Raw genomic sequence first — 25,054 nt, 5'->3', positions numbered from 1 at the left:
CAGAGAAGCCAAGATCAAACTTTACACATAGATTAAGTGAAGAGGATGAGCAGCTGTTCTTGGTTCAGTAAATTTCCATTGTTTTTGAAGTTACTCATACGAATATTCTTTGTTCTGTTAAATAAGGTATATACCATTTTCAGTTTTTATTTTTTTAATTTCTGGATTAAAACATCCCAAGTCTCAAATAATACCACTTGCATATTTTAAAGGGCTGATTGTTGGACACTGTTTTTTTTCTTTTTTGCCGTCCTGCGGCACGTGGAGTTCCCCGACCAGGGATCCGTTCTGAGGCACAGTTGCGATCTATGCTGTGTCTGTGGCGACAGCAGACCCTTTCACCCATTGTGCCTGGCTGGGAATTGAACCTGGGTCCCAGCATTCCAGAAACACCACTGATCCCGTTGTGCCACAGCGGAAACTCCTATTGGACATTTTTGCACTCTGCTTTTTCCCTACTCTGATGTATTTTTTCCTCAGGAGCAAATTTGATAGTTTGTTGACTTCTTTGTGTTTGGCAGTGGCTTTTTAAAAATTTTTTTTTTTTTTTTTTTTGCTTTTTAGGATCATACCTGTGGCATATGGAAGTTCTCAGGCTAGGGGTTGAATCGGAGCTACCGCTGTCTGCCTACACCACAGCCACAGCAATGCAAGATCCAAGCCGTGTCTGCAACCTGCACCACAGTTCACTGAAACGCCAGATCCTTAACCCACTGAGCAAGGCCAGGGATCGAACTTGCAACCTCATGGTTCCTAGTCAGATTTGTTTCTGCTGAGCCACGAGGGGAACTCTTGGCAGTAGCCTTTTTAGTTGACATCTAAACTTGTTTTCAGTGAAGTATTAAAATGTTCTGGCTTTACCAACTTAGGAATTGTTTCTGAGCTCAATCATAATGATAAAGGGCTTGAGGGGTTAGTTCCTTCACAGCCTGAACAAAAGCCACTGTATTCAACCCAGAGAGGACTCCCCATCGTTATTGACCTTGATTTCCAGCGCACCAGTGGGTGACGAGACAATTAGCAGAGCCCGCAGACTATTCCTGAACATGGGACACAAAGGCCGTTTCTGTGACTGTGACATCTGGGCAGGAGCCTTCCTTTTCGCTCACTAAGACTGCCCAGCAGAAGACACATTTGTGTCCCTGGGATCAGTCTTCTCTTCCCATCCTGCTGAGCCTCCGTGTCTAGCACAGTGCTGGGCTCACAGAGGAGGCTCCGTGGCTGTTTGCTGCATGAACGGCAGGTCATGCTTGGGGGCTGGAAAGGGAATGTGGGGAGGGCAGTGAAAAGACAGGGAACCGGCAGGAGAGGCACGTGCAGATGGGACAGTGCCCTAGGGTTTGGGAGGACATTTGAGCTAGAGGGACTCTTCTTGAACCCAGTAATGTGGGTAATTCTCTTCTGGTGTTGGCTGCTTGGTCTCTTAAGCGCCGTTGTGCGCTGGGAAAAGGGATGGAGCTGGCCCGAGCGCCCTCAGCGAGCAGTGTGAAGATTTAATAAGATAATACCTGGCAGCACTCTGCACTTGCGGACTATGAGGCGCTGGATAATGCGGGTTGTTGTTGGAACTAATGGTGAATAAATGGTGATTTCAAAGTGGCCTGGTTCCTAAAAGGTACTGACTTTGAAAAATAGAGTAAAGCTGTTTTATTGAAAATGGAGCTGATGATGGAACTGGAAACAGCGATGGTGAGCCAAGAGAACATTCTGTGCCATTTGCAAGTAAGTGCTTTTTGAAGTAGCTTAGTGAATGCATATGGAATGTTTTTTTTCTCTCCCGTCCTCCTTTGCTCTTCGGTTTTGAGGTGTGCCTTCATGCAGGCTTTGGGGGGAGTTTAAACTGGATTCACTGTGGTGATTTTAGTTTCGTAGGCTCCTGGGACTCAATATGTTTAATGTTTTCTCAGCGAATCTGTTGAGCAGTCAGATTTGGGAACCGCTGATAATGGTCCGAGTCCCGGGCTTCCAGTGGGAAGCAGACATACAGCTGGCACTGCTTTTGGAACTTTGTTTTGTGCTAAGTTCCTGTTAATCTTATAAAGCATGACCAGCTGATAATCTGACTCTTCAGAAAATAGTAAATGTTTTTTTGGCAGAAATAATCCTGCTGAAACGTTTAGCAAAATTTTGCTGAACTCCTCTTGACTCTCTTATGGAGCAGAGATGCCAGTTTAATTTCCTTCATTCTTTCCTCTTTTTCTTTCTTTTTTTTTTTCCTGTCTCTCTCCCTTCCCTCTTTCTTTCTTTTCTTTCCTCCCTCTCCCTTTCTTCTTTTGTCATCTTTCTCCTTCCTTCCTTCTTTCATTCCTTCCTGCTTTCTTCCTTTCCTTCTTTCCACAGTAAGAAGTTCAGGTTAAAAATTACTGTATTTTGTCAACCAAGAATTGATGCCATGTTGAGCAACTTGAAAATCTTGGGACCCTGGCCAGGCACCTGGCGACAGTCTCCTAGTGCCAGGACCTCTGTCAGGTTGAGGATCAGTGCCTGGGGGCTTGGTCACCATCGTTCTAATAGGTATCAGAGTCTCGTCCGCTAAGCAAAGAGACAGAACAAAGAAGTGACAAGGAGTTCCCATCGTGGCTCAGTGGTTAACAAATCTGACTAGGAACCATGAGGTTGCAGGTTTGATCCCTGGCCTCGCTCAGTGGCTTAAGGACCTGGCATTGCCATGAGCTGTGGTGTAGGTCGCAGATGTGGCTCGGATCCCACGTTGCTATGGCTCTGGTGTAGGCTGGTGGCTACAGCTCTGATTCAACCCTCAGCCTGGGAACTTCCATATGCCGCAGGAGCGGCCCAAGAAATGGCAAAAAAAAAAAAAAAGTGACAAGCTGAGTTCTTTTTCCTGGTTTGCATTCACAGCTGCATTTTGAGACATTTTCTCTGCTGGAGGTGGAGGCTGTTCTAGTTCATCTGTGTCTGAGAGAAATCTAGGTGGAAATTCTTATTAGCTTGTTCTGTTTGATTCTCCCTTCTGCTCTGGGAAGATGCAGCAGTCCCATGTCTGAACATAGAAAACCTCGGGCTTTACTCTGGTCTCATCTGGATGAGTTTATTCCAAGTATTCTTTATTATCGCATTTAAAAACGTTTCCTCTTTTTTTTTTGCCCATGAGTATTACATGTTCATTGCAGGATGGTTACAAGACACAAAGGAGAAAAAGCAGAACTTTTTCATGCCCTCTCCAGGTCTGGGCTCTTTCTGGTTGGTGACCTCAGAGGGAACCAGCGTTCTGAGGCCATCCTTGCAGATGAGTTTTGACTCTTGGTGAGCTTCATGGGGGATGGAATCATGTAGTGTGTGTACTAAGTTGTGTTTGTGTGTTTTGGGTTTTTGTTTTCTTAACATTTGTGTCTAGGAGCTTCCTCTGGTGTATCAGCAGTTTAGTTTGTTCTTTTCCCATTGGGGTGTAGCCTTCCTGGGAAGGAGCCGATTGCACTTGCTACAATGTATTTACTCCTTCTGCAGAAAAATCATTTTTACACACATGAAATCATACTGTGCATGGTGTTCTGACTTTTACAGTAGTTTAACACCACACTTGGGACCGTCTTTCCTTATTAAATGTGTCATGTTAAAATGATTTTTCAAAAATAGATGCTCAGATGTATTTATTAGATAAAGTTATTCTGGTATGTTTCATTCAGTGTCCTAATTATTGGGTGTGGCATTATTTGCCATCCTATGCTGTTATCAACAGTGATGTGATGAGTATCTTTACAAACTGGTCTGTGTCCTCTCCTGAGACCCCTTTATTAGAGGTAGAGGTAGGTTTGCCTGGGTTTGAGGCTTTTATTAGGTATTGCTCAATTGAAGTCTGCATTTTGAAGCCCCTCAGAAAATTTCCCAGGGACTTCGCAGATGGCAGTGTTGAATAGACCATGTTTGAAATGGAAACAGGAACAGCGACATAATTTGGAGGAGCTACTGAAAAATGCAAATGCAGCGACCCCTGTTCGAAAGAGTTAAGAATTTTGAAACAGTGGCCATGGAGCATTTAACTAAGCCTGTAGCCCTTCTGATAGCTGAGCCCTGTGCCTCCCTGCAGGTCACACACCCTCGAAGCCAGCAAGAACGGAATGCATGGTGGGCCCCGTATCCCGAGACTAGCTTCCAGCTGGGACAGTTCACAAACTTGGGTTTTTTGAAGGATGCCCGTAAGCTTTCACCGAGTCAGCACTTTTCTAGGTGACAGGATTGTGGGAAGGGACATAGGCGCTGAGGTTAAATATATGGATTTAAAAAGTGGGCCTGACACTTAACTTTGTGTGACTTTAGCAGATTTCCTTCTCCGAACCTCAGTTTTTTCCATCTGTAAAATGGAGCTAATATTACCTATCTCATTAGATAGATGGTGAGAATGAACTGAAGTGTGTGTATGTAGAGGACTTACTATGGTGCTTCTCCACGATAGGCTATTAAATAAGATAGATCGTGAGAATGAACACTGTGCTTTCAGGGACTCGGCCACCCTGCCCTACAACAGATGCCTGCCCTGGGCCGCCAGGCTCCTGAGATTCACCATTTACTCCCTTCCTGCTGATGCTCATGGTGGGTCATCTAGACAGCCAGCCAGTGGTCCCGGCAGGGGTTAAAAGAGCGCAGCTCCGAGGGGAAGGGCTCTGGGGAGGCTTTGGAAGCTGGCAGGGTGTTTGGCTCTCTAGCCACTGTGCTGTGTGGGGAGAGGAGACTGGAAGGATGGCAGGTTCTGGAGCTTCACGGACCTCGAATGCCGCTGGGGCGGGGCGGGGACTCACTGCCAGGTGGTTTATGACCGTCGAGTGCTGCCTAGATGCTAATGAAGTGGAGATATGTTGGAGTTTGCTGGGCATTTGCCTTCTTAAACACCATGCTTCTCTTTCTGCAAACGGGAGTCACCCCGGATGGGAGGACTAAGCAGCATTATCACTACCAGTGTTAGGATTATCGACGTTTATCAAATGCGTCCCCCCCTTACCTTGAGTGCGTTGCACAGCTTACCGTACTCACCTTTGAAACCACCTTTGAGTAGGTGTGATGAACCATTTTACAGAGGGGACCGGGCTTCGGGAGCATGCCTACGTGGGCGGGTGGCCATCCCGTGTGAGACGTGCATTCATATCACCTGACTCCAGGAACCCCGTGCTTCAGCCATGCCCTGTACGAGTATATATATTTAGTATAAATATAAAATAGGTGGAACGTATATATAATTATGTGTGTTTGTGTTCAGGCTAAAGACTGCTTAGTGCTTATTGAGAAGCCTGAGAATTGCATCGGGCCCCGGGGGATGCACGGTTCTGTGGTGGATTTGGTAAGGTGTTCGGGCGTGGCGGGGTGCATGCGGGCGGGCGTGCTCCCCAGCAGTGTTGGGCTCAGGGAGTTAGCCAGGGCACGAGCAGGCGGTCTGAGCCACAGACCTGGCCTGTGCCTTGGGGCCACCCCTCTGTCTGTCACAGGAGAATGCTGAAAACATCCTGATGAGAACTGAGGTGTCATCACGACTCATCCATGGATGCTTTCTTCCTCCTCGCAGACACTTTCATCAAATTCCCATCGTGAAAACCATTAGGCAGTGTTTGCCATACCCACCCAGTTAATGATTCAGGGACAGGATCTCATTAAGAGCTTTTGCTGTCCTGGAAAACGCTGTTTTGGGGATTCCGAGCTGGTGGCTGCACGCTCTGGGGATTAATTCCTGATCCGTATTTCCTCTGAACTTTTTTATTTTCCCAAATTCAGAAGGAAACACATTTTTAAATGACCCCGAACTAGGAGACTGATTGCATAGACTGCCGTTCACTTTCACAAAGATGTTCCTAGGTTTGAGCCGTGCTCTCTGTCATGATCCATTGTGCTCTGAATTGTCTGCCCATGGACGGAACGGTGGATGTGACTCAGATATGGGCCCTTTGTGAGTGAGTGAGCTGCTTTGAACAAAGTTTTCCAGATACCGTGGTGGCTTATCCCAGCCAGGCGAAGGCTGCCCCCTACTGACACCAGCAGGTGGAACTCCTGAGACAGTTCAGTTTCCCTGACAAAAGTATTGAGATGAACTAGAAATTTCTCCTCTTTGTTTGCTTCTTCCCTGCCTCTTCCCTCCCCTTCCTCCTCCCTTCCATCCTTCTGTTCCTGATTCTTTATTGATTTCCTCCTATGTGCTCGTCAGTGCAGCTGGAAATGATGCCATGAAAAAAATAGAGGTATAACCATTCAGAAAAACGTGGCATTTTAAAAGTTAAAGTCAGAAACTGTGCATGTCCTGTGACCCAGATACTCTGGACACTCTAGAGACACTCATGCACAGGTGCACCTGTGTAGCTGGATGCATTGGAAATATTTCCTTTACAGCGCTGGACATAGCTCTAAACGGAGTCCATATTAAATGTCCATCTTCAGTAGAGTGGATCAATAATTTGGAGTATTTTCAAGCGCTAAAACAGTATGCAGCAATGAAAACGGAACAAACAACAGGTACAGGCAGCAACATGGACAGCTCTCCACTGAGCACTCAGGTTTTCTTCTGTGTGCCTTAGGGAACAGTGACAAGATCAGGGTGTGCTTAGGAAGCTGACTGGGGGCTGAGCGGTTTATGGGGAGTCCACACTGGGGGCAAGGACCCTTTGGGGTGATGCTCCTTGAGAGAGAAAGTGCTGCGCTGAACCCAGACGGGAGGAGCAGCTAGGAAGAGAATGATGGACTGTCGAGCGCCATCAGAAGTCAAATAAACACAATCTGGTGATGAGTGAAGGCACTGACGCCAAGAGGAACCATATAACCTGTTGTTGAGATTTCTCGTCTCGTGGACGAGGACAGTGGTTATATTATTCACTGAGGCAGGAGCAGGACTAGGGTGTTGAGGCGGTAGATGTGAATCGGAGGTCACGTTGTGACCTCAGGCAAGTTCTCTTCTCTTTGCCACCCTTTCCTCGTGTGTAAAAGAGAGACAACATGTTAAGGGTAACACCCTCAGAAGACATTGCAGTGTCTGAGACGTAAAATACAGCTTTTTCCAAACTGGGTGGGACCCTGAGGGTATCCCACCGTAAAGGGATGCAGTCATTCCTTTAGGCTTAACAGAGATAAGACGGGTGTAGGGAAACTTGAATTATCTTTCTATCTCTTGAGTGAGACGTCAAACACTTAAAGCTTGGGGGCAGGAGAAAAGTCTTAGGACAAAAGGCAAGAGCACTGGAGTCACGTAGTGTGGGAAAAGCAGCGCCAAGAGGTGATTGAATGCGACTTTAAATGAAGGACAAGTCAGAAATTACCGTATACCTTTGCTGAAAATGGTTCTTGGTAGCACAGACACTTTCAAGGAATACCTTTTTATTTATACAAAAGTGATCCTCAGGGGCTTATTAGTCATATTTTTTGGTGATTGCCAAGTAATACATACTTGGTATAGAAAATCAGTCAAAAGAAGAAAGTGGATAACACCTCGTTCTAAAGCCCAGCGAGTCTGTTCATATTTCAGCGCTGTCCATTTGTCTCTCAGTCTGTGCTTCCATCTACCTCATCTTTTCTCTTTCTTTCTTTCTTTTTTTAAATAAGCTGAATTAAGTTGTTGTAAGCTGCTGTGTTTTGTGTTGGAACTTAAGTGGAGGCTTATCTAGCCTGAGGGATTTAGGTTGGCTATGTGTATTAAGAAGGAATGTGTGGTGGGCTTTGTCAAGAGAGCGCGTACATTTCCTTCTTTGGCAGTCTTAAAATATAATAGGATAAACTCTCATCTCGTTGATGGCAAGGGCGTGACCCTGCTTTCCTGCTCTGTTCTTCTCTGATATGTGGGCAAAGCCCGAAAGTGATTTTCTGAGCCCTTCCTTCTCCCAAAAGTGGTGGAAAGAAATATGGGTTAGAATGTGACATAAGTGAGACTCTTGGTAATCCCTCACCTGCATTTTCTTTGCGGACTGAAGAGGGCGTTTCTCCCAAGAGTGCAAGACTGCCGAACTCTTCATTTTAAAATATTAAAATCACCGTAAAATCCTACTCCGACTCATCGGGAACAAAGACAGGAAAGATTGGTGTCACTGGGATATAGTTTCCCACGAACAAGTCATTTTCAATCGACTTAAATCTAAAAGGTGGAAATGGCTTTGCTCAGACTGACTTTTGGCCTAGACTGTTTATGTCAGACTGGCTTGGGTACCTCTGTCTGTGTGTTGGGCGGGTGGGCTGGAGAGGAAGAGGAGTGTTCTGGAGGCTTTCTTTTACAGGGTTCATGATCTCCATGTAGAAGAATTAGAGAGAAGGACTAATTAAGAGGTGATTACTCAGGAGTTCCCATCGTGGCGCAATGGTTAACGAATCTGACTAGGAACCATGAGGTTGCGGATTCGATCCCTGGCCTCGCTCAGTGGGTCTGATGTAGGCCGGCGGCTACAGCTCCGATTAGACCCTTAGCCTGGGAACCTCCATATGCCGTGGGTGCAGCCCTAGAAAAGACAAAAAAAAAAAAAAAAAAAGAAGGTGATTACCCAAACCATAGCCTTTTGGTTTCATAATTTTCTCAATATATTTCTTTCTTTTTTTTTAGTTTGATTTAGCAGGTTTCTTTTTTTTTTTAAATTTATTGCAGTTGATTTACAATGTTCTGTCAATTTCTGCTATACAGCAAAGTGACCCAGTTATGCATATATATATATATATATATATATATATAAAATACATTCTTTTTCTCATATTATCTTCTGTCATGTTCCCTCACAAGTGATGGATGGTCCCCTGTGCTGTACAGCAGGACCTCATTGCTTATCCCCTTCTGAATGTCATAGTTTGCGTCTGCCAACCCCAAACTCCCCGTCCATCCCGCCTCTTCCCCCTCCCACTTGGCAGCCACAAGTCTGTTTTCCATGTCTGGGTGTCTTGTTTCTGTTTTGCAGATAGGTTCATTTGTGCCATATTTGAGATTCCACATAAAAGTGATATCATGTGGTATTTGTCTTTCTCTTTCTGACTTAACTTCATTTAGTATGAGAATCTCTAGTTGCATTCATGTTTCTGCAAATGGCATTATTTCGTCCTTTTTTTATGGCTGGACAGTATTTCATCACATATACTTACCACATCTTAATCTCTTCATCTGTCGATGGACATTTAGGTTGTTTCCGTGTTTTGGCTATTGTGAATAGTATTGCTGTGAACATAGGGGTGCATGTGTCTTTTTGAATTAGAGTTTTGTCTGGATATGCCCGGAGTGGGATTGCTGGATGGTATGGTAGTTCTATATTTAGTTTTCCGAGGCACCTCCATACTGTTTTCCATGGTGGTTGTATCATTTTACATTCCCACCCACAGTGTAGGAGGGTTCCCTTTTCTGCACCCTCCAGCATTTGTTATTTGTTAATTTTCTCAGGATATTTCTTGGCGTTAGAAGATGTGCTCATATAGACATGTACACACATTCCCAAATGCACATATGGGAGCTGTGGCCCATTTCCTTTCCATAGTGATAGGTAGGGTTTTTTTTTTTTTTTTTTTTTTTTGCTGTCATTGAGTAGTTTTGATTGTTAAGAAATTTAATATTTATTTGTCCATTTAACAAATGCTCATTGAACTCATTGCGTGTAGGCACTGTGCTGAAAATGGGAGATAGGAGGTGATCTGAAAAGCATTCACAAATGGCAACAAGCCTCTCAGTCAGTGGTGCACTTGTTACTGTTAATCTCTGCCTGTTATTAAGTGGCCTCAGGTGAGACATTCCTTCTTGCCTTCAGGATAAAGTCTAAATTCCTCAGCCTGGGAAAACCATTTGTAATCTGGTCTTCATCTCTCATTCCAGCCTTAGCTCCTAAGCTCCCACACTCATCTTATGCTTTGGTCATTTCTATGGGAAGAATTTATCAAGCCCCTTACTAAGTATTGGCTCTTTTAAGATAACTGGTGTCTCTTCAGACATTCTTTGTTCCTCCACACTTTCTTATCTGAGTCTTTGTGGCTTTCCTCTGGTGGAATGCTTTGCCTCCACTTGCGGGTATGACACTCATTCTCTTGTCCATTTATCCTTCCCACAAGTAAGTCAGATCCTGGAGGACAGATCCCTGGCTTTCCCTGGGGGCTTCTCATACCCAGTAAGGTGCTTAGCATATAGTAGCTGCTCACTCCGTGTGTGTTGAACTTGTGAATGAATGAGGCAAAGTTCAGTCTCGTGGTGATGAATTCCCTCATCTTTTGTTTTTCTGGGAAAGTCTTAATTTCACCTTCTGTTTTTATTTTGTTTTGTTTTCCTTTGGCCACACACACAGCATGTGGACGTTTCTGGACCAGGGATTGAACCTTTGCCACAGCAGTGACCTGAGCCATAGCAGTGAAAACACCAGATCCTTAACCCACTGTACCACAGGGAAACTCCCTTGCCTTCACGTTGAAGGATGGTTTTACAAAATAGGGTATTCGTAGTTTGCAGGGGTTTTGTTTTGTTTTGTTTTTGCACTTTGAATATATCTTCCCAATTCCTTCTGACCTACAAGATTTCTCCTGAGACATCATTGAACATTTTATGTGGGCTCTCTTGTGTGTAACGAGTTGCTTTTTTCTTGCTGCTTTCAAGATTCTCTGTCGTTGTTTGTGATCTGATGATTTGATTTTAAAGTCTTGATGTGAGTCTCTTTAGTTTGTCCTTTTTAGCATCATTGAGCTTCGTGAATTTAGATGTCCATTTTATTCCTCAGATTTGAGAAGTTTCCTGCCATTATTTCTTTACATAGGCTCTTTCCTCCTTTCTTCCTCTCCTCTCTTTCTGGCACTCCTCTAATATGTGCCACATTGACTCGGATGATGTCCATAAGTCCATTAGGCTGTCTTTACTTTTCTTCATTCTTTTTTCTTTTTTTCATTCCTCTCTGATGCAGTAATTTCAAATGACTTGTCTTCAGGTTCACTGATTCTTCTGCTTGATCATATCTGGTGTTTAACCCCCCTAGTGAATTTTTCAGTTCAAATATTTTATTCTTCAGCTCTTGAATCTCTGTTTTCTTTTTTTAAACTAGTTTCTATCTTTATTGATATTCTATTTTTTTCATGCATCATTTTCTTGATTTCATTTGGTTATCTACCTCTGTTTTCTTTTAGCTCATTGAACATCTTCAAAGTGGTTATATTGCATTCTTTGGTAATTTCATAGACCTGTATTTCTTTAGGATTGGTTTCTAGAGATTTGTTTTGTTATTTTGGTGAGGCCTGGTTTCCTTCTTGATCTCTTGCTGAGTCTTGGGCATTTGAAAAGATAGCCACCTCTCCCGGCCTCTGCATACTGGCTTCTTGCAAGGGGATGACCTTCACCTGGCAGCCTGAGTGGAGATTTGGGGAGAGGGGGCTCTTAAACTTGCTCTGAGGATGTTTCTTTTTTGGACCTGTGTGTGTAGTTTCCTGGTTAAAAAGATCTGCTCCTTTTTTAAGAGCGCATATGCTCTTGCTCCCCCTGGTGTCTGTCTTTGGTACTCCAGCTTCTCTAGCACTATCAGCCACCATGGCTTGCCTTTGTTCTTAGCAGCCCCCAGACATCCCAAGTATACTGCTGTTCCCTTCAACATTCTGAGTCAGCCAAGACAGGACCCAGTTCCTGGGCAGTTCCCTGAAAAGCCAAAATATTATCTGTATACTTTGCTCTTCTCTTTTCCCCAAAGAAGAAGCCAGACGTTAGGAGCTTCCTCCTGATTCGCTGCACTGTGCTGGGTGGATGGGGCCTATGGCAGGTACATGCAGCAAGCATTCTTCCACTTTGATGTGGCTCTGCTTGGTTTTGTACTTGTCTGAGGTGCTATAGTCTCTTAACTGGTTTTTGGACTTCTCAGAAAGGCAGCTTGGCCCACACTGGCAGAATGAGGGCCTGGGGCTTCCTATTCTGCCGTCTTTTTAGCATCACTCTCAAATCCTATTCAAATCTTTCTTTTATGAAATGGAGATAATATTGAATTAATATTGGTAGAACTTTAAATAGGTTAGTGGCACATATAATCTGGCTCACCTTCCTTTCTTTCTTTTCCTTTTTTTTTTGCTTGTGCTCATGGCATGTAGAAGTTGCTGGGCCAGGAATCAGACCTGAGCCAGAGCAGTGATAGCACCGACTCCTTAACCATTAGGCCACCAGGGAATTCCTCACCCCCCCCCTTTTTTTAATAATGATACTTACTTTTTCCATTATAGTTGGTTTACAGTGTTCTGTCAATTTTCTACTTTACAGCAAAGTGACCCAGTCACACATACATATGTACATTCTTCTTCTCATATTATCCTCCATCATGCTCCATCGCAAGTGACTAGTTATAGGAGTCCCTGTCATGGCTCAGTGGTTAACAAACCTGACTAGCATCCATGAGGATGCGGGTTCAATCCTTGGCCTCGCTCACTGGGTTAAAGATCTGCTGTTGCCATGATCTGTGGTGTAGGTCACAGAGGCAGCTAGGATCCCGCATTGCTGTGGCTGTGGCATCGGCTGGTGGCTACAGCTCCAAATCGACCCCTAGCCTGGGAACCTCCATATGCTGCAGGTGTGGCCCTAAAAAGACAAAAAAGACAAAAAAAAAGTGACTAGATGTAGTTCCCAGTGCTGTACAGTAGAATCTCATTGCTTTTCCATTCCAAATGCAGTAGTTTGTATCTATTAACCCCAGATTCCCAGTCCATCCCACTCCCTCCCCCCATCCCTTGGCAACCACAGGTCTATTCTCCAAGTCCATGAGTTTCTTTTCTTTCACCTTCCTTTCTAATCGAGGATTAAATGAGTCATTCCAGGCTTTTTTCCTGTCTCTGTCTCTATTTTCTCATGGTGGTTAGCATTTAATAAGTTCCTTATTGTGTGTCAGGAACCATTCATGTTCCTGTTATATGTATTAATTCATTTACTTCTGACAGTAATTATACAAGGAGAATACTATAATTATTACCAATTTACAATTGAGGAAACAGAGTTAAGAAGATGTAGGTGATTTACCTAAAATCATCCAGTTGATAATTGTTTCAGACTCAGTTTTAACAAGACATTTCGGAGCATGCAATGAGAATACATAATATTTACTTAAAATCAGTCAAAGTTATTTATTGTGGGTCACCTAGAGATTCTTGAAGATTATTGGCTGTCCTATCACAGTTTGATCATCGAATTATATGTTAGGTATAACTAGAAATTCTGTGTTCTGCAGTATTTTATAATTAGAATAATACACCCGTATATATTTTCTTCTTTCTAGCTTTATTGAGATGTAATTGGCATCTAATTGTGTAAGTTTAAGATGTACAGTATACTGATTTGATATACGTATGTGTTGCAAGATAATTAGCACAATAATATTACTTAACACATCCATTACCTCATATAGTTAGAATTTTCCTGTGTATGATGAGAACTTTCAAAATCTACTTTCTTAGCAACTCAGATATTCTTTGAGTAAGAATGTTGTTACATTATATAAACTGTACGTTTCCTTTTAACAAAATATTTTGTTGTAAAATGCAGTTTTACTGTGGGTATTATTTTTTGTTGATTATAAGTGGTGATTATGCTGTTGGAAATCCCTGTAATTTGAGTATTCAAATGTAGAGTGACACCAAAGATGCATGTTTTTGCTTTTTGCAGGACAGAGTTCATTCAGAAGGGCAAGATTTCCATCACAGGGGTTGGTTTTCTCAACTGCGTTTTGGAAACTTTTGCCAGCACTTTCCTAAGACAGGGCGCCCAAAAGGTAAGCTTGTTTTTCACTTTGAACCAACATCAATTTTAAGAAAACATGGAGGAGTTCCCGTCGTGGCACAGTGGTTAACGAATCCGACTGGGAACCATGAGGTTGCGGGTTCGGTCCCTGCCCTTGCTCAGTGGGTTAACGATCCGGCGTTGCCGTGAGCTGTGGTGTAGGTTGCAGACGCGGCTCGGATCCCGCGTTGCTGTGGCTCTGGAGTAGGCCGGTGGCTACAGCTCCTATTAGACCCCTAGCCTGGAAATCTCCATATGCCGCGGGAGCGGCCCAAGAAATAGCAAAAAAAAGACAAAAAAAAAAAAGAAAACATGGAGATGCCCCCTGGGTTCTTGAACGAGGCTTACGAACAGACATAACCTGAAAAATATGGTTAATAAACAAATGTATGTGAAGATAATTACCCTCACTAATTATTAACATAAATCCAAATGAAAGGAAAAGTGGAATGCCATTTGTGGCCCATTAAATTAAAAATATACCAATGAAGGATATGTGAGAATATGGAAGACTCTTATAGTCTAAATATAGTGTAAATAATTATTACAGTGTTTACGGTATATACAATATGTATGACAGCTATTTAATGAGAAAGAATAATAGCTAATATTTATGGAGTGCTTACCATGTGCTGCTCACTGAAAAGAGTTTTTAACCATTGACTCATTTCATCCTCACAAACCTTGGAAAGAGCCGTTAGTGTTGTGCTGATGTTGTGGATGAAGAAGACGCAGAGCTCGGGAGCTGCTGCTTGTCTTTGACTGTTTTTCAAGCTCTGGACTTGGGGGAGCACAGGCTTCCATGAGGCAAAGGGGTTCTAAGGTCCTCTATTTTTTTTCTTTTTTTTTTTTTTTTGGCGTTTTGAGGGCCGCACCTGCAACCTATGGAGGTTCCCTGGCTAGGGGTCGAATCGGAGCTGCAGCTGCTGCCCTACACCACAGCTCACAGCAATGCCAGATCTTTAGCCTATTGAGCGAGGCCAGGGATTGAACTTGTGTCCTCATGGATCCTAGTCAGATTCGTTTCTGCTGAGCCATGACAGAAACGCGCCTCTGTTATGCTATTTTAAGTTGAGCTATTCTGTTTTTCATCTGTCTTATATAGCATTGCTTAGGAGACTGCATATATCCTGTTGTCCAGGAAAATCCATTTCTTTTTCTTTTTTTTTTTGCTTTTTATGGCCACATATACAGCATATGGAAGTTCCCAGGCTAGAGGTAAAATCAGAACTGCAGCTGCCCGCCTATACCCCAGCCACAACTACGCCACATCCTACCCACATCTGTGACCTACTTAGCAGCTTGTGGCAGCACTGGATCCTTCACCCACTGAGCAAGGCCAGAGATCAAACCCTCGTCTCACGGGTACTCGTTGGGTGTGTTACTGATGAGCCACAATAGGGACGCTAGGAAAGTCCGTTTCTTATGCCGTTTTGTATACCTATTGCAGGTGTTCCCGAATTTTAAAAAGATACTTTATTGTTATTTCTTTTATCATATTTAAAATTTGCCATTATTGTTACTGTGATGATGAGCATCGCTTATTTCCAGGGTTTATTCAGGACCGATGCATGTGTTACCTCGTTTTGTTTTGTGGAATAGGCTTGACGGCACTCAGGATTTACACATATGCTCCGTAGATTTGTTTTGTGGGACAGGTTAATGGTTGAACTAAAGAACTAAAGAACTGAAGAACTGTCATCATGACCCCAGAGATACTGTTCTCATTTTGCAGATCTAGCTTGAAGAATGAACCTGAACTACACCGTTTTAGTCTGGAAGGCTGAGGGTAATGAATGAGTATTTGGTACTGTGCTCTACTGCATAGACAGACTGTCGTGATTAATGATGTGTTTCTGACCCTGGTGAACACAGAGCTAGGCTGGTCCCGCCTGTTTAAGCCTGAGCTTGAAGTGAGCAGTTGAGCTTCTGGAGGGTCTAATGGGATTGTCACTCAGACATTGTTGTGGGTTTTTCCAACTTTATTGCAAAATATGCGGAATATGCAAAAATTTGTAAAAAACCCTATGCTCTGCAAAACCGCACTCTAAAAATAATAGCCCTGATAAGAAAAATAACTTTGTTGCCGTGTCCTTGACTGAGTTGACTTCCTGGACATTGTTTAGACTTTTTTTGCAATGAGCCAGATAGTACATATGTTCGATTTTGTGGGCCAACAGGCAAAATAAAGATACCATGTAGGTGCTTTGTAACAAAGAGAGAAACAAATTTGTACACATTTTTTACTGACGAGATTAAAATTATAATAGGAATAATTGAGGATAATTTTTTACAATGCAAGTCTACTAATATTATAATTCTTAGAAGAGTGAAATTCATTTTTTAGGGGGATAACATTTACCTGAGTTGGGGTTAAAAAGTTAATGTTCCCTAGCATCAAATTGGTTGCAACTGTTGATTTATAAAAGCCATTCTTACCTTGGTGGAGCATGCAAATGCAAGTGGTGGCTGGTTTTGGCCTGTGAGCTATAGTTTGCCAGTCCTTGCTTTAGATAAATAAATACTGTTTGGTTAATCCATGGGTCTCTCTTTGACCTGTCCATCATTCTGAACCAATTAATGACTTTTACCCATGCAATGATTATGTATATTCTGATCCTGTGAGATACGTAAAGTAGGCGTTATTATTCCCATTTTATTGATGAGAAATTTCTTGAAGAAATGACTGTACCCAGTGCTGGCTGCTTGCCCATGTTCCTTCCTTTTGCACATGTGTATTGGGTGCCTGCTTTGTAGTAGGCACCATACCGAGTGGGCAAAATGGATTTACTCAAGGCCACAGAACTAGCATAGGTTGGAGATTAGACACAAATCCCCATCTTTTATCAACAAATCTTACCCCTTGCTACCCCGTGTGTTCATATGAATGAAGCAGAATGCCAGCCTGCTCAGCACCATGTGGTACATTTGAAAAATTTGTGTCGCAGTCCTATTCCTCCTGCATTTATTAAGACTCTTTGGTTGCAGATAACTGAAACTACCTTAGACTAGCTCGATATAAAGGGGGGTGAGGCTGGCAGGCTTCAGAATGGTCAGCACTGGAACTGAAAGCTGCTAGGAGTACAGGTGGTATTCTTTCTTCAGCTCTGTCCATTAAGACTCTATGTCTGTTTGGAGGTCCCGTGATGGTGCAGCAGAAACGAATCTGAATGAGATTGCAGGTTTGATCCCTGGCCTTGCTCAGTGGATTAACAATCTGGCGTTGCCATGAGCTGTGGTGTAGGTTGCAGACGTGGCTTGGATCCCACGTTGCTGTGGCTCTGGCGTAGGCCGGCAGCAACAGCTCCAAATAGACCCCTAGCCTGGGAACCTCCTTTTTAAGTTCAGCCTTAAAAAGGACAAAAACAAACGAACAAAAGACTGTGTGTCTGTTTTATTCTCTTCCTCTGCAGTCTGGCTTTCTCTGCTTCACAGACTGTAGAGTGATGTGGGCTGCCACTGTCCAAGTGCACCTGTAATGTGGACTTCTGGCCCGCAGAGAGGCTGCCTATTTCCTCATTTCCAAAGTCTCTGGAAGGGACTTTCACTGGCCCCCTCTAGGTCAGCATGGCCAGGATGGTAGAAGCCAGGTTGTATAAATACGGATAATCCTTTGTCGTGACTACATGTGTCAGGGTTGGGGTGTCAGTTCCCCGGGGGAAGGGATGGTAAATACTCCCAAAGATGTCTAGCGTAGTCTCACAGTAGTCCTAGGTTCTGGATGGCAGAGAGACAGTTTTATTCATCTTTTTTTTCTTTTTTCTTTCTTTTCTTTTTTTTTTGTCTTTTTGCCTTTTCTAGGGCTGCTCCTGCGGCACATGGAGGTTCCCAGGCTAAGGGTCCAATCGGAGCTATAGCCGCCAGCCTACGCCAGAGCCACAGCCACTCGGGATCTGAGCTGCGTCTGTGACCTACACCACAGCTCACGGCAACACCAGAGGATCCTCAACCCACTGAGCGAGGCCAGGGATTGAACCTGCAACCTCATGGTTCCTAGTTGGATTCGTTAACCACTGAGCCACAGCAGGAACTCCTTTTTAAATTTTTAAATTTTGTTTTGTTTTGTTTTGCCTTTTTTTCTTTTCTTTCTTTCTTTCTTTTTTTTTTTTTTTGTCATCTTAAACCCAACCCCCTCTCAGCAAAGTTCCTTGGACAGTGCTCCATACATATATGTAGAAACCAGTGAAAAGGAGATAGAATGCACAGTGAGGTCCACAGCTGGTTGCTGACGGCTGTTATCTGGAAAGCAAGTGACTTTACATTGTTAAAGTCACTTACTGTGCTTAGGAGTAAGAATATATTTTCCCTGCATGTTTTTTGGCCTTTTTGCCTTTCGCCTTTCTTTTCCCTTCCCTGACCCCCCCTCTTCCCTTTTTTTCCCTCCCCTCCTCCCTCCTCTTCTCTCCCTCTTCCCCTCCCTTCCCCCAAGGTGAGGTTGCTTGTGTTTTTGTGCCTCTGGGGTGTGTTCAGTTGCTTGTCTCTCTTCTCTTTACCACCTTGCAGTGCAGGGGCCTTTCTGACACAAGTGCTGATTTTCACTTTCCATGCATCACTCTCAAGTATGTGGGCAGGAGAATGGGCATTTCCCCTTGGTAGTCAGGTTAACACATGGGTCTCTGAAATATAAGCCGTCCTGGACTTACAGTCCACTAAAGCCTACTGTCTTTGTGATCGGTTACTTTGTGGCCAGTTACCAACTAGGAGCCAGGCCTTGGGTGGGATGCTGGAGACCTAGGAAGGAGTGTAAGACCGGATTCACAACAGTAGAGGCTGTGACTTCTACACAGCCTTCCTCCCTAGACATCTCTCTCAGGGTTGGCATGTGTGGCAGCAATGACTAAGCATCTGCTGATGCCAAAAATGCATTAAGTCCCCCTTGGTGTTCAATGCTCAGCACTATGATCAGTGCTGAGAAGGATATTAAAATAATGACTGGTACTTATCAGGAGCCTACTAGATGCCGGTGGGCGTGCATTACCTTATCTGTTTGCCTAAACAGCTCTGAGATAAGAACGTGTTATTCCCATTTTATGCATAGGGAAACTGAGGTTTCAGGAGTTAAAGAAGTTTTCTCAAGGTCACAGAATTAGTGAGTGGTGAACCTGGGATTTGATGTTGATGGTTACACCACCCTGCTGCATCTGTGCGCTCTGCACTCAGAATGCTTGTGTGGGTCAAGATCTGGGTGCTTGATAGAGCCAGAGCAGGGTGATGTCTGATGCCATACGGACAGTCAGGATGAAGGAATGTAGAAGCAAGGAAACTCAGTCGTAATGAAAGAACTTGGAAAGGACCAGAGGGATGGAGGGGAGGGGTTATGATGTTGGTACTCAAAAGGGCCTTTTGCGCCTGGAGAGTGTTCTCCCTTCCATTCAGAGCCCCTGCCTCTGTTTTTATCCAGACTCCAGCTGGCCTGTTTTATTTAGAGTGCCACGCACATTGAGGGTGTGCTTAGCTGGCATTTCTACCATTTTCACTGTAACGACATCCTTTTTTTCTGCTTTCCCATGGTCTGTAGATTTGTTGTTGTGCTATTTGTTTTGAAAATATCCTAGGAAAATAGCCAAAACAATCTTGAGAAAGAAGAACAAAGCTAGAGTATCACATTTCTTGATTTCAAACTATATTACAAAGCTATAGTAATAAAACAGTATGATATTGGCATAAAAATAGACTCATAGATCAATGGAACAGAATAGATGGAGAGCCCAGAAATAAACCCATACATGTATGGTCAGTTAGTTACAACAAAGGAGCCAAGAGTGTACGGTGGGTGAGGACAATCTCTTCAGGGGATGGTGTTGGGGAAACTGGACCACTATCTTTGACCATACACAGAAATCAACTCAGTATGGATTAACTGGATGCAAGACCTAGAACCATAAAAGTCATAGGGAAATACAGGTAATAAGCTCCTTGACACTGGTTTTGGCAATAATATATTGGATTTGACAGAAACAAATGCAAAGGCAGCAAAAGCAAAAATAACAACTGAGACCCCATCAAGCAATAGGACTTCTGCACAGCAACAAAACCATCAACAAAATGAAGAGGCAACTCCATTGAATGGGAGAAAATATTTGTTTCCAAATCATATATCTGATAAATGGTTAAATCCAAAATATGTGATGAACTCAGAGGACTCAATAGTAAAAATAATCAATTGTCAGATAATCCAATTGCCTGACAAATGAGAAAAGGTTCTGAGTAGACATTTCTCCAAAAAAAAGATGCAAGTGTCCAACAGGTGCATGAAAAGATGCTCAACATCAGTAACTGTCAGGGAAATGCACATCAAAACCATAATGAGATACCACCTCACACGTATTAGAGTGTTTATTTTCCAAAAGACAAGAAATAAAAAAGTGTTGGTGAGGCTGTGGAGAAATGGGAACCCTTATGCACTGTCTTAGAAGAATGTCAAGTGGTGCAGTCGCAATGGGAAACCGTATGGAGGTTCCTCAAAAAATTAAAAAGGGAACAGTCATATGATCCAGCAGTTCTGCTTGTGGGTATCTATCCAAAGAAAATGAAAACGCCAACTGGAAAGATAAACACCCCCCCACGTTCATCACAGCATTGTTTACTATAGCCAAGACACGGAAGCAACGTAAATGTCCATCGACAGATGAATGGATAAAGAAGATGTAGTATATATACACCATAGAGTATTTTCCAGCCATCAAAAAGAATGAAGTCCTGCCATTTGTGCTAACATGAATGGATGCTGAGGACGTTATGTTAAGCGAAATAAGACGAGGAGAGACAAATATCACACGATTTCACTTATGAATAGAATCTAAAAAACAAACAAAAAAGTGAACTCATCGATACAGACAGCAGACTGGTGGAAGTCAGGGATGGGGGTGGGGTAGGTGAAATGAGTGAAGGGAGTCAAAGGTACAAACTTAGCCGTTACAAAGTAAATAAGTCAGCAGAATGTAATGTACAGCAGGTGACTATATTTAGTCATATTTGAAAGTTGCTAAGAATAAATCTTGAAGTTCTGATCACAAGGAAAAGAATTTTATAAGTTTGTATGGTGACAGATGGTAGCTAGTTTTACTGTGGTGATCATTTTGCAGTATATACACATATCGAATCAATATGTTGTACAACTAAAACTAGTATAATGTTGTATGCCAGTTATTCCTCAAAACACACACACACACACACACACACACACACACACACACACGGAGAAAAACAAACCATACACACCTGTGAAGATGACGTTGGGGATAGTGCGGCTGATGACATAACAAAAGATGAAACAGAAAATGTCACCCACCCGTTGGAAAGTTCAAGGAATCATGGGTGTGCACAGTAGAAGTGGCGTTTACTTTCTGAGCTGCTGATCAAATCTGGATCCAGGCGTTGCCCACAGAACTTCTGGCTCAGAATCTCGAAGCCACAACAGAGGACAGGCTCTTGGGGATGTGTGGTGATCTGCAGGTTTGGGAAGCAGAGCCTGAGAGAAGAGAAAGCAGGAGTTCCAGTGATATTATTTGACTTGCCAACATTGTAAATCAAGAAGCAGAGGTAAAACTACTGTACGTTTTATACCATTTTGACCATTTCTAAGGGGGTGCAGTTCAGTGTCATTACACACATTCAGTGTTGTGCAGCCCCTTCATCACCATCCATCTCCAGAGTGTTTTCATCTTACCAAACTCTGCCACTCATATAATAACCCCCAGTCCTCCCTCCCCCCTGCTCCTGGCAGCCACTACAATTTTTTTTTTTTTGTCTCTATGGATTTCACTTCCTTAGGTACTTCATATAAGTAGAATTACAATATTTGTGGTTTTGTGCCTGGCTTATTTCACTTAGCATAATGTTTCCAAGGTTCATTCATGTTGTAGCAGGCGTCAGAATTTCCTTTCTTTTTAAGACTGAGTAGTTATCCATTGTGTGTGTGTATGTATATATATTATATACACCACATTTTACTTCTCTGTTCTTCCACCAATGGATTGCTTCCATCTTTAGGCTACTGTGACGAATGCTTAGGGGTGAATAAATACCTGTTCAAATCTCAGCTTTCAGTTCTTGGCGAGATTACGTGGTGATTCTTTGCCTCGTTTTCCAAGGACCCTCTTGAAAGTTTGGGTTTGAGATAGCTGTCTATCTTTCCGTGACAGCAGTGGACTGCACCATTACTGTGTATTTTTCTCAAGTCTGTGCGGCAGAGTGAGTGCTTCATAATCTGCACACTTCAGCTGGTGACGCTAGTGAGTGTGCCATACGCGTGCTGTTCTCACTCTGAGGGGCCCTCACTCGCCTCTCTCTTGACTTCGCTGCAGTTTCTGTTACTTTGCCCTGATTTCACATTCTGGTGGAGAGTTCTGAGCCAAGATGGCCAGCAGAGATGGGTTGGACATGTTGAAAAAGTGCCAGGAACAAGCAGTACACTGGATGCCAACTATCTATGTTAACATGCCTCCAGCTAAGCAGGCAGCAAAACTGATTAAGGAAACAGGAAGATGTGAAGGAAAATAGAGATAGGTGGACGTCCAGGACACTTGAAAGGCTTCATGTAGATTTCTGCAGCCTAGGGGATTGGCCAGCAGCTGTGATGCGGAGCTGAGAGGAGCCCAGGCCAGTCAAGTCCAAGTTTGGGATGCTCAGAGCAGGAAGCAGAAAGAGTAGGATATTCCCTTGGGCAGGCCTGGCACTGCAGGTGGCCTCTGGTCTGGGAAGGCAACCCTTAGGCAGTGTTGCTAAGTCTTTTTACCAGTATCACCTGCAATTAAGGATTTTTTTTTTTTTTGTCTATTTGCCATTTCTTGGGCCGCTTCCGCGGCATATGGAGGTTCCCAGGCTAGGGGTCGAATCAGAGCTGTAGCCACCGGCCTACGCCAGAGCCACAGCAACGCGGGATCCGAGCCGCGTCTGCAACCTACACCACAGCTCACGGCAACGCCGGATCGTTAACCCACTGAGCAAGGGCAGGGACCGAACCCACTACCTCATGGTTCCTAGTCGGATTCGTTAACCACTGCGCCACGACGGGAACTCCAAGGATCTTTTTTGACATTTTTTTTCCAGATCGCCTCTCCCCCAGAATTTGAATGCCATAGATATTCTGCTTATCTGTTTATACACTGTATTATATCTTTGCTATATATTTAAAAAATGTAAGATATTTTTCACTCCTGAGGACAAATTGTCATCTTGTTTTGATATTGTCCCTATTGAGAACGCGTGCTCTATACTGTATTGGGTATAACTATCTTTTGGAGTTTTTGCTTCCATCTCTCCCAATCACTAGCTCTCCCCCATTCTCACCCTCCCCAAACCTCCCCCTAAGCTTCCACCCCGCCAAAAAAATCCCTCAAATTCTAAATAGAAATCCAAAGAACTTTTTGCTGAACTGTCATGTGGTTCTTAGAAATCCCACATTTTACTTTCCTGGGAGAGGCGCAGGGGATGATATGGGTGATAACTGTGCTGCCACACCAGTGTTCTTTTTTAGTCCAGTTGTCTGAGTGCTTCGGCATGACTGTAAATGCTGCGGGAAATGCAAGGAGCTCATTATGCGCTTGCATAGAGGCATTTTTTTTTTTTTTTAACGTATGTGAAATACATTTTCAATGTGTGATAAAATAATTTGTTATTTCTGCCACTCTCCTGGCAAGGCCCCATTATTGGTTCCATCTATTTGTATTGTGTTGATCGGGAAGCTGCAGCAGCAGGAGATTGAATTCAACAGTATGTGAAGTATTTGTCACTGAAACAATGTGGGCAAGTCAAACAATTTGTGCATCGCTTTGAGGAAGGTCTGGCCTAGACGTGTTACAGCTAAAGAGATCTGAATATGCTGTTTCCTTAGGGTGTCTGCTTATTTGAGCCTTACAAAATCCATTTGAGTGGTGGAAGATAATTCTCTGAGACAGAAGATACTGTTCTTGAGCTAGTATATATGTGTGTACTGTGTGTGTATATATTGTGTGTGTATCCTACACACACACACGCACACACGCACACACAATATATGTACATGTGTTTGTGTATTTAGTATACTGAGGTACAATATATGTAGTCCGAATGGGCTTTTGGAAAAAAAAATTGTTGCATCCTTTTTTATTTATTGATTTTTGCATCATTGAAAAAAACCCCTTTAGTTCTCTGATGCTCTGTAACAAGCCTCCCCCACACTCTGCAGCTTACACAGCACGTATATTATGTCTCCGTTTCTGTGAGTCAGGAGCCTGTCATGGCTTAGTTGGGGTGCTCAGCTTTATGATCTTGCAAGGATGTAATCAGGGTGTTGGCTGGGGCTGTGATCTCCTCTGAAGGCTCGATGGAGAGGATTCCGTTCCGAATGCTCATGTGGTTCCTGGTAGGAATCTGCCAGCCTCTCTTGGTTTCTTGCCATGAGGGTGCATCCATAGAGCATTTCACAACATGGCAGCAAGCAAGAGAGGGGGCAGGGGGAGCGAGCAAGGCAGAAGCCGTAGTTTTTTTCCTTTCCTAATTGCAAAAATGACATGCCTTTATTTTACTGTATTCTGTTCATTAGCAGCAAGTCACTAGCTATAGGCCAGAGTCCAGGGAAAGGGATTAGCCAAGAGCATAAATACCAAAGGGAGGGAGCATTTGCAACAAGGTCAAAACTGCCTGTGTACTGCCCTAAGTAGATCGGTATGCCAAGTTGAATGCACAACTGTTAAAGTCTTTCTGGTACATATTGGCAGGGGATGCTAATAGGTGAGAGTCAGCTGCACCCTCACCACCTCGACCTCCCTCGCTACCAGCTAATAAAAAAGTTCTACAACACATACAGATACCTTGTTAATCACTTACAAGTAGGTACAAAGTAACTCACCTAGTCTGTAAATTTGATTAAATCTCTGTCCTTCTGTGTGCTCTGACCCGTGAATTGCACAAACAGTTCATTGAAGGCAGTGCTGATGATATTCCAAAAGCAAGATTCGGCTCTTTTTCAGATAGCATCAGGTACCCAGAATCTTCTCATCCGGTGTCTGGGCCACAGTACCATTTAGACATTAACTGTGGGGGCCACTCCTCAAATTGAAAGGTGAAGACCTTGCTGAACAGTCCTCAGGCCTCATTGTGCAAAGATGAATGTCTCTCTAGATTTTAATCCCATGACTTAAGTTCCACTAATTGAGTTAACACGAGTTGGTTTCTAACATCCATTATGCTAGTCAGCAAGCCACTAATTTTACCGGTGAAAATTCACACTTTTAACATTCTTTATGCTACTCAGAGACTCTGGCGTTTGCAAGGATAAAGATATCTGAAATTTTTGGGGGGTGAGATTGCTGATTAGAACGCTCGTAGCCAGTGCCCGGAGTGTGAAGCCTGCGTTAGGGCAACTCGCTACCTAGTATATTACTTGAAGTAAACAGGCACTGTAAT

The 25,054-nt window shown here is 43.4% G+C and overlaps 1 protein-coding gene across 2 annotated transcripts in view; it reads left to right on the top strand.

The window, feature by feature from the left end:
* Positions 1-25,054, top strand: part of PRELID2 (PRELI domain containing 2) — a 78,682-nt gene that overhangs the window by 30,867 nt on the left and 22,761 nt on the right. For both annotated transcript variants that reach the window (XM_047778946.1, XM_047778947.1), the window contains one exon: positions 13,553-13,658. In XM_047778946.1, coding sequence (XP_047634902.1) covers positions 13,553-13,658 — 106 coding nt within the window. The remainder of the gene's footprint in view (positions 1-13,552; positions 13,659-25,054) is intronic.

This window comes from Phacochoerus africanus, chromosome 4 (genome assembly GCF_016906955.1).
Source record: "Phacochoerus africanus isolate WHEZ1 chromosome 4, ROS_Pafr_v1, whole genome shotgun sequence".
NCBI lineage: Eukaryota > Metazoa > Chordata > Mammalia > Artiodactyla > Suidae > Phacochoerus > Phacochoerus africanus.
This window is presented reverse-complemented; position numbering and strand designations above follow the sequence as displayed.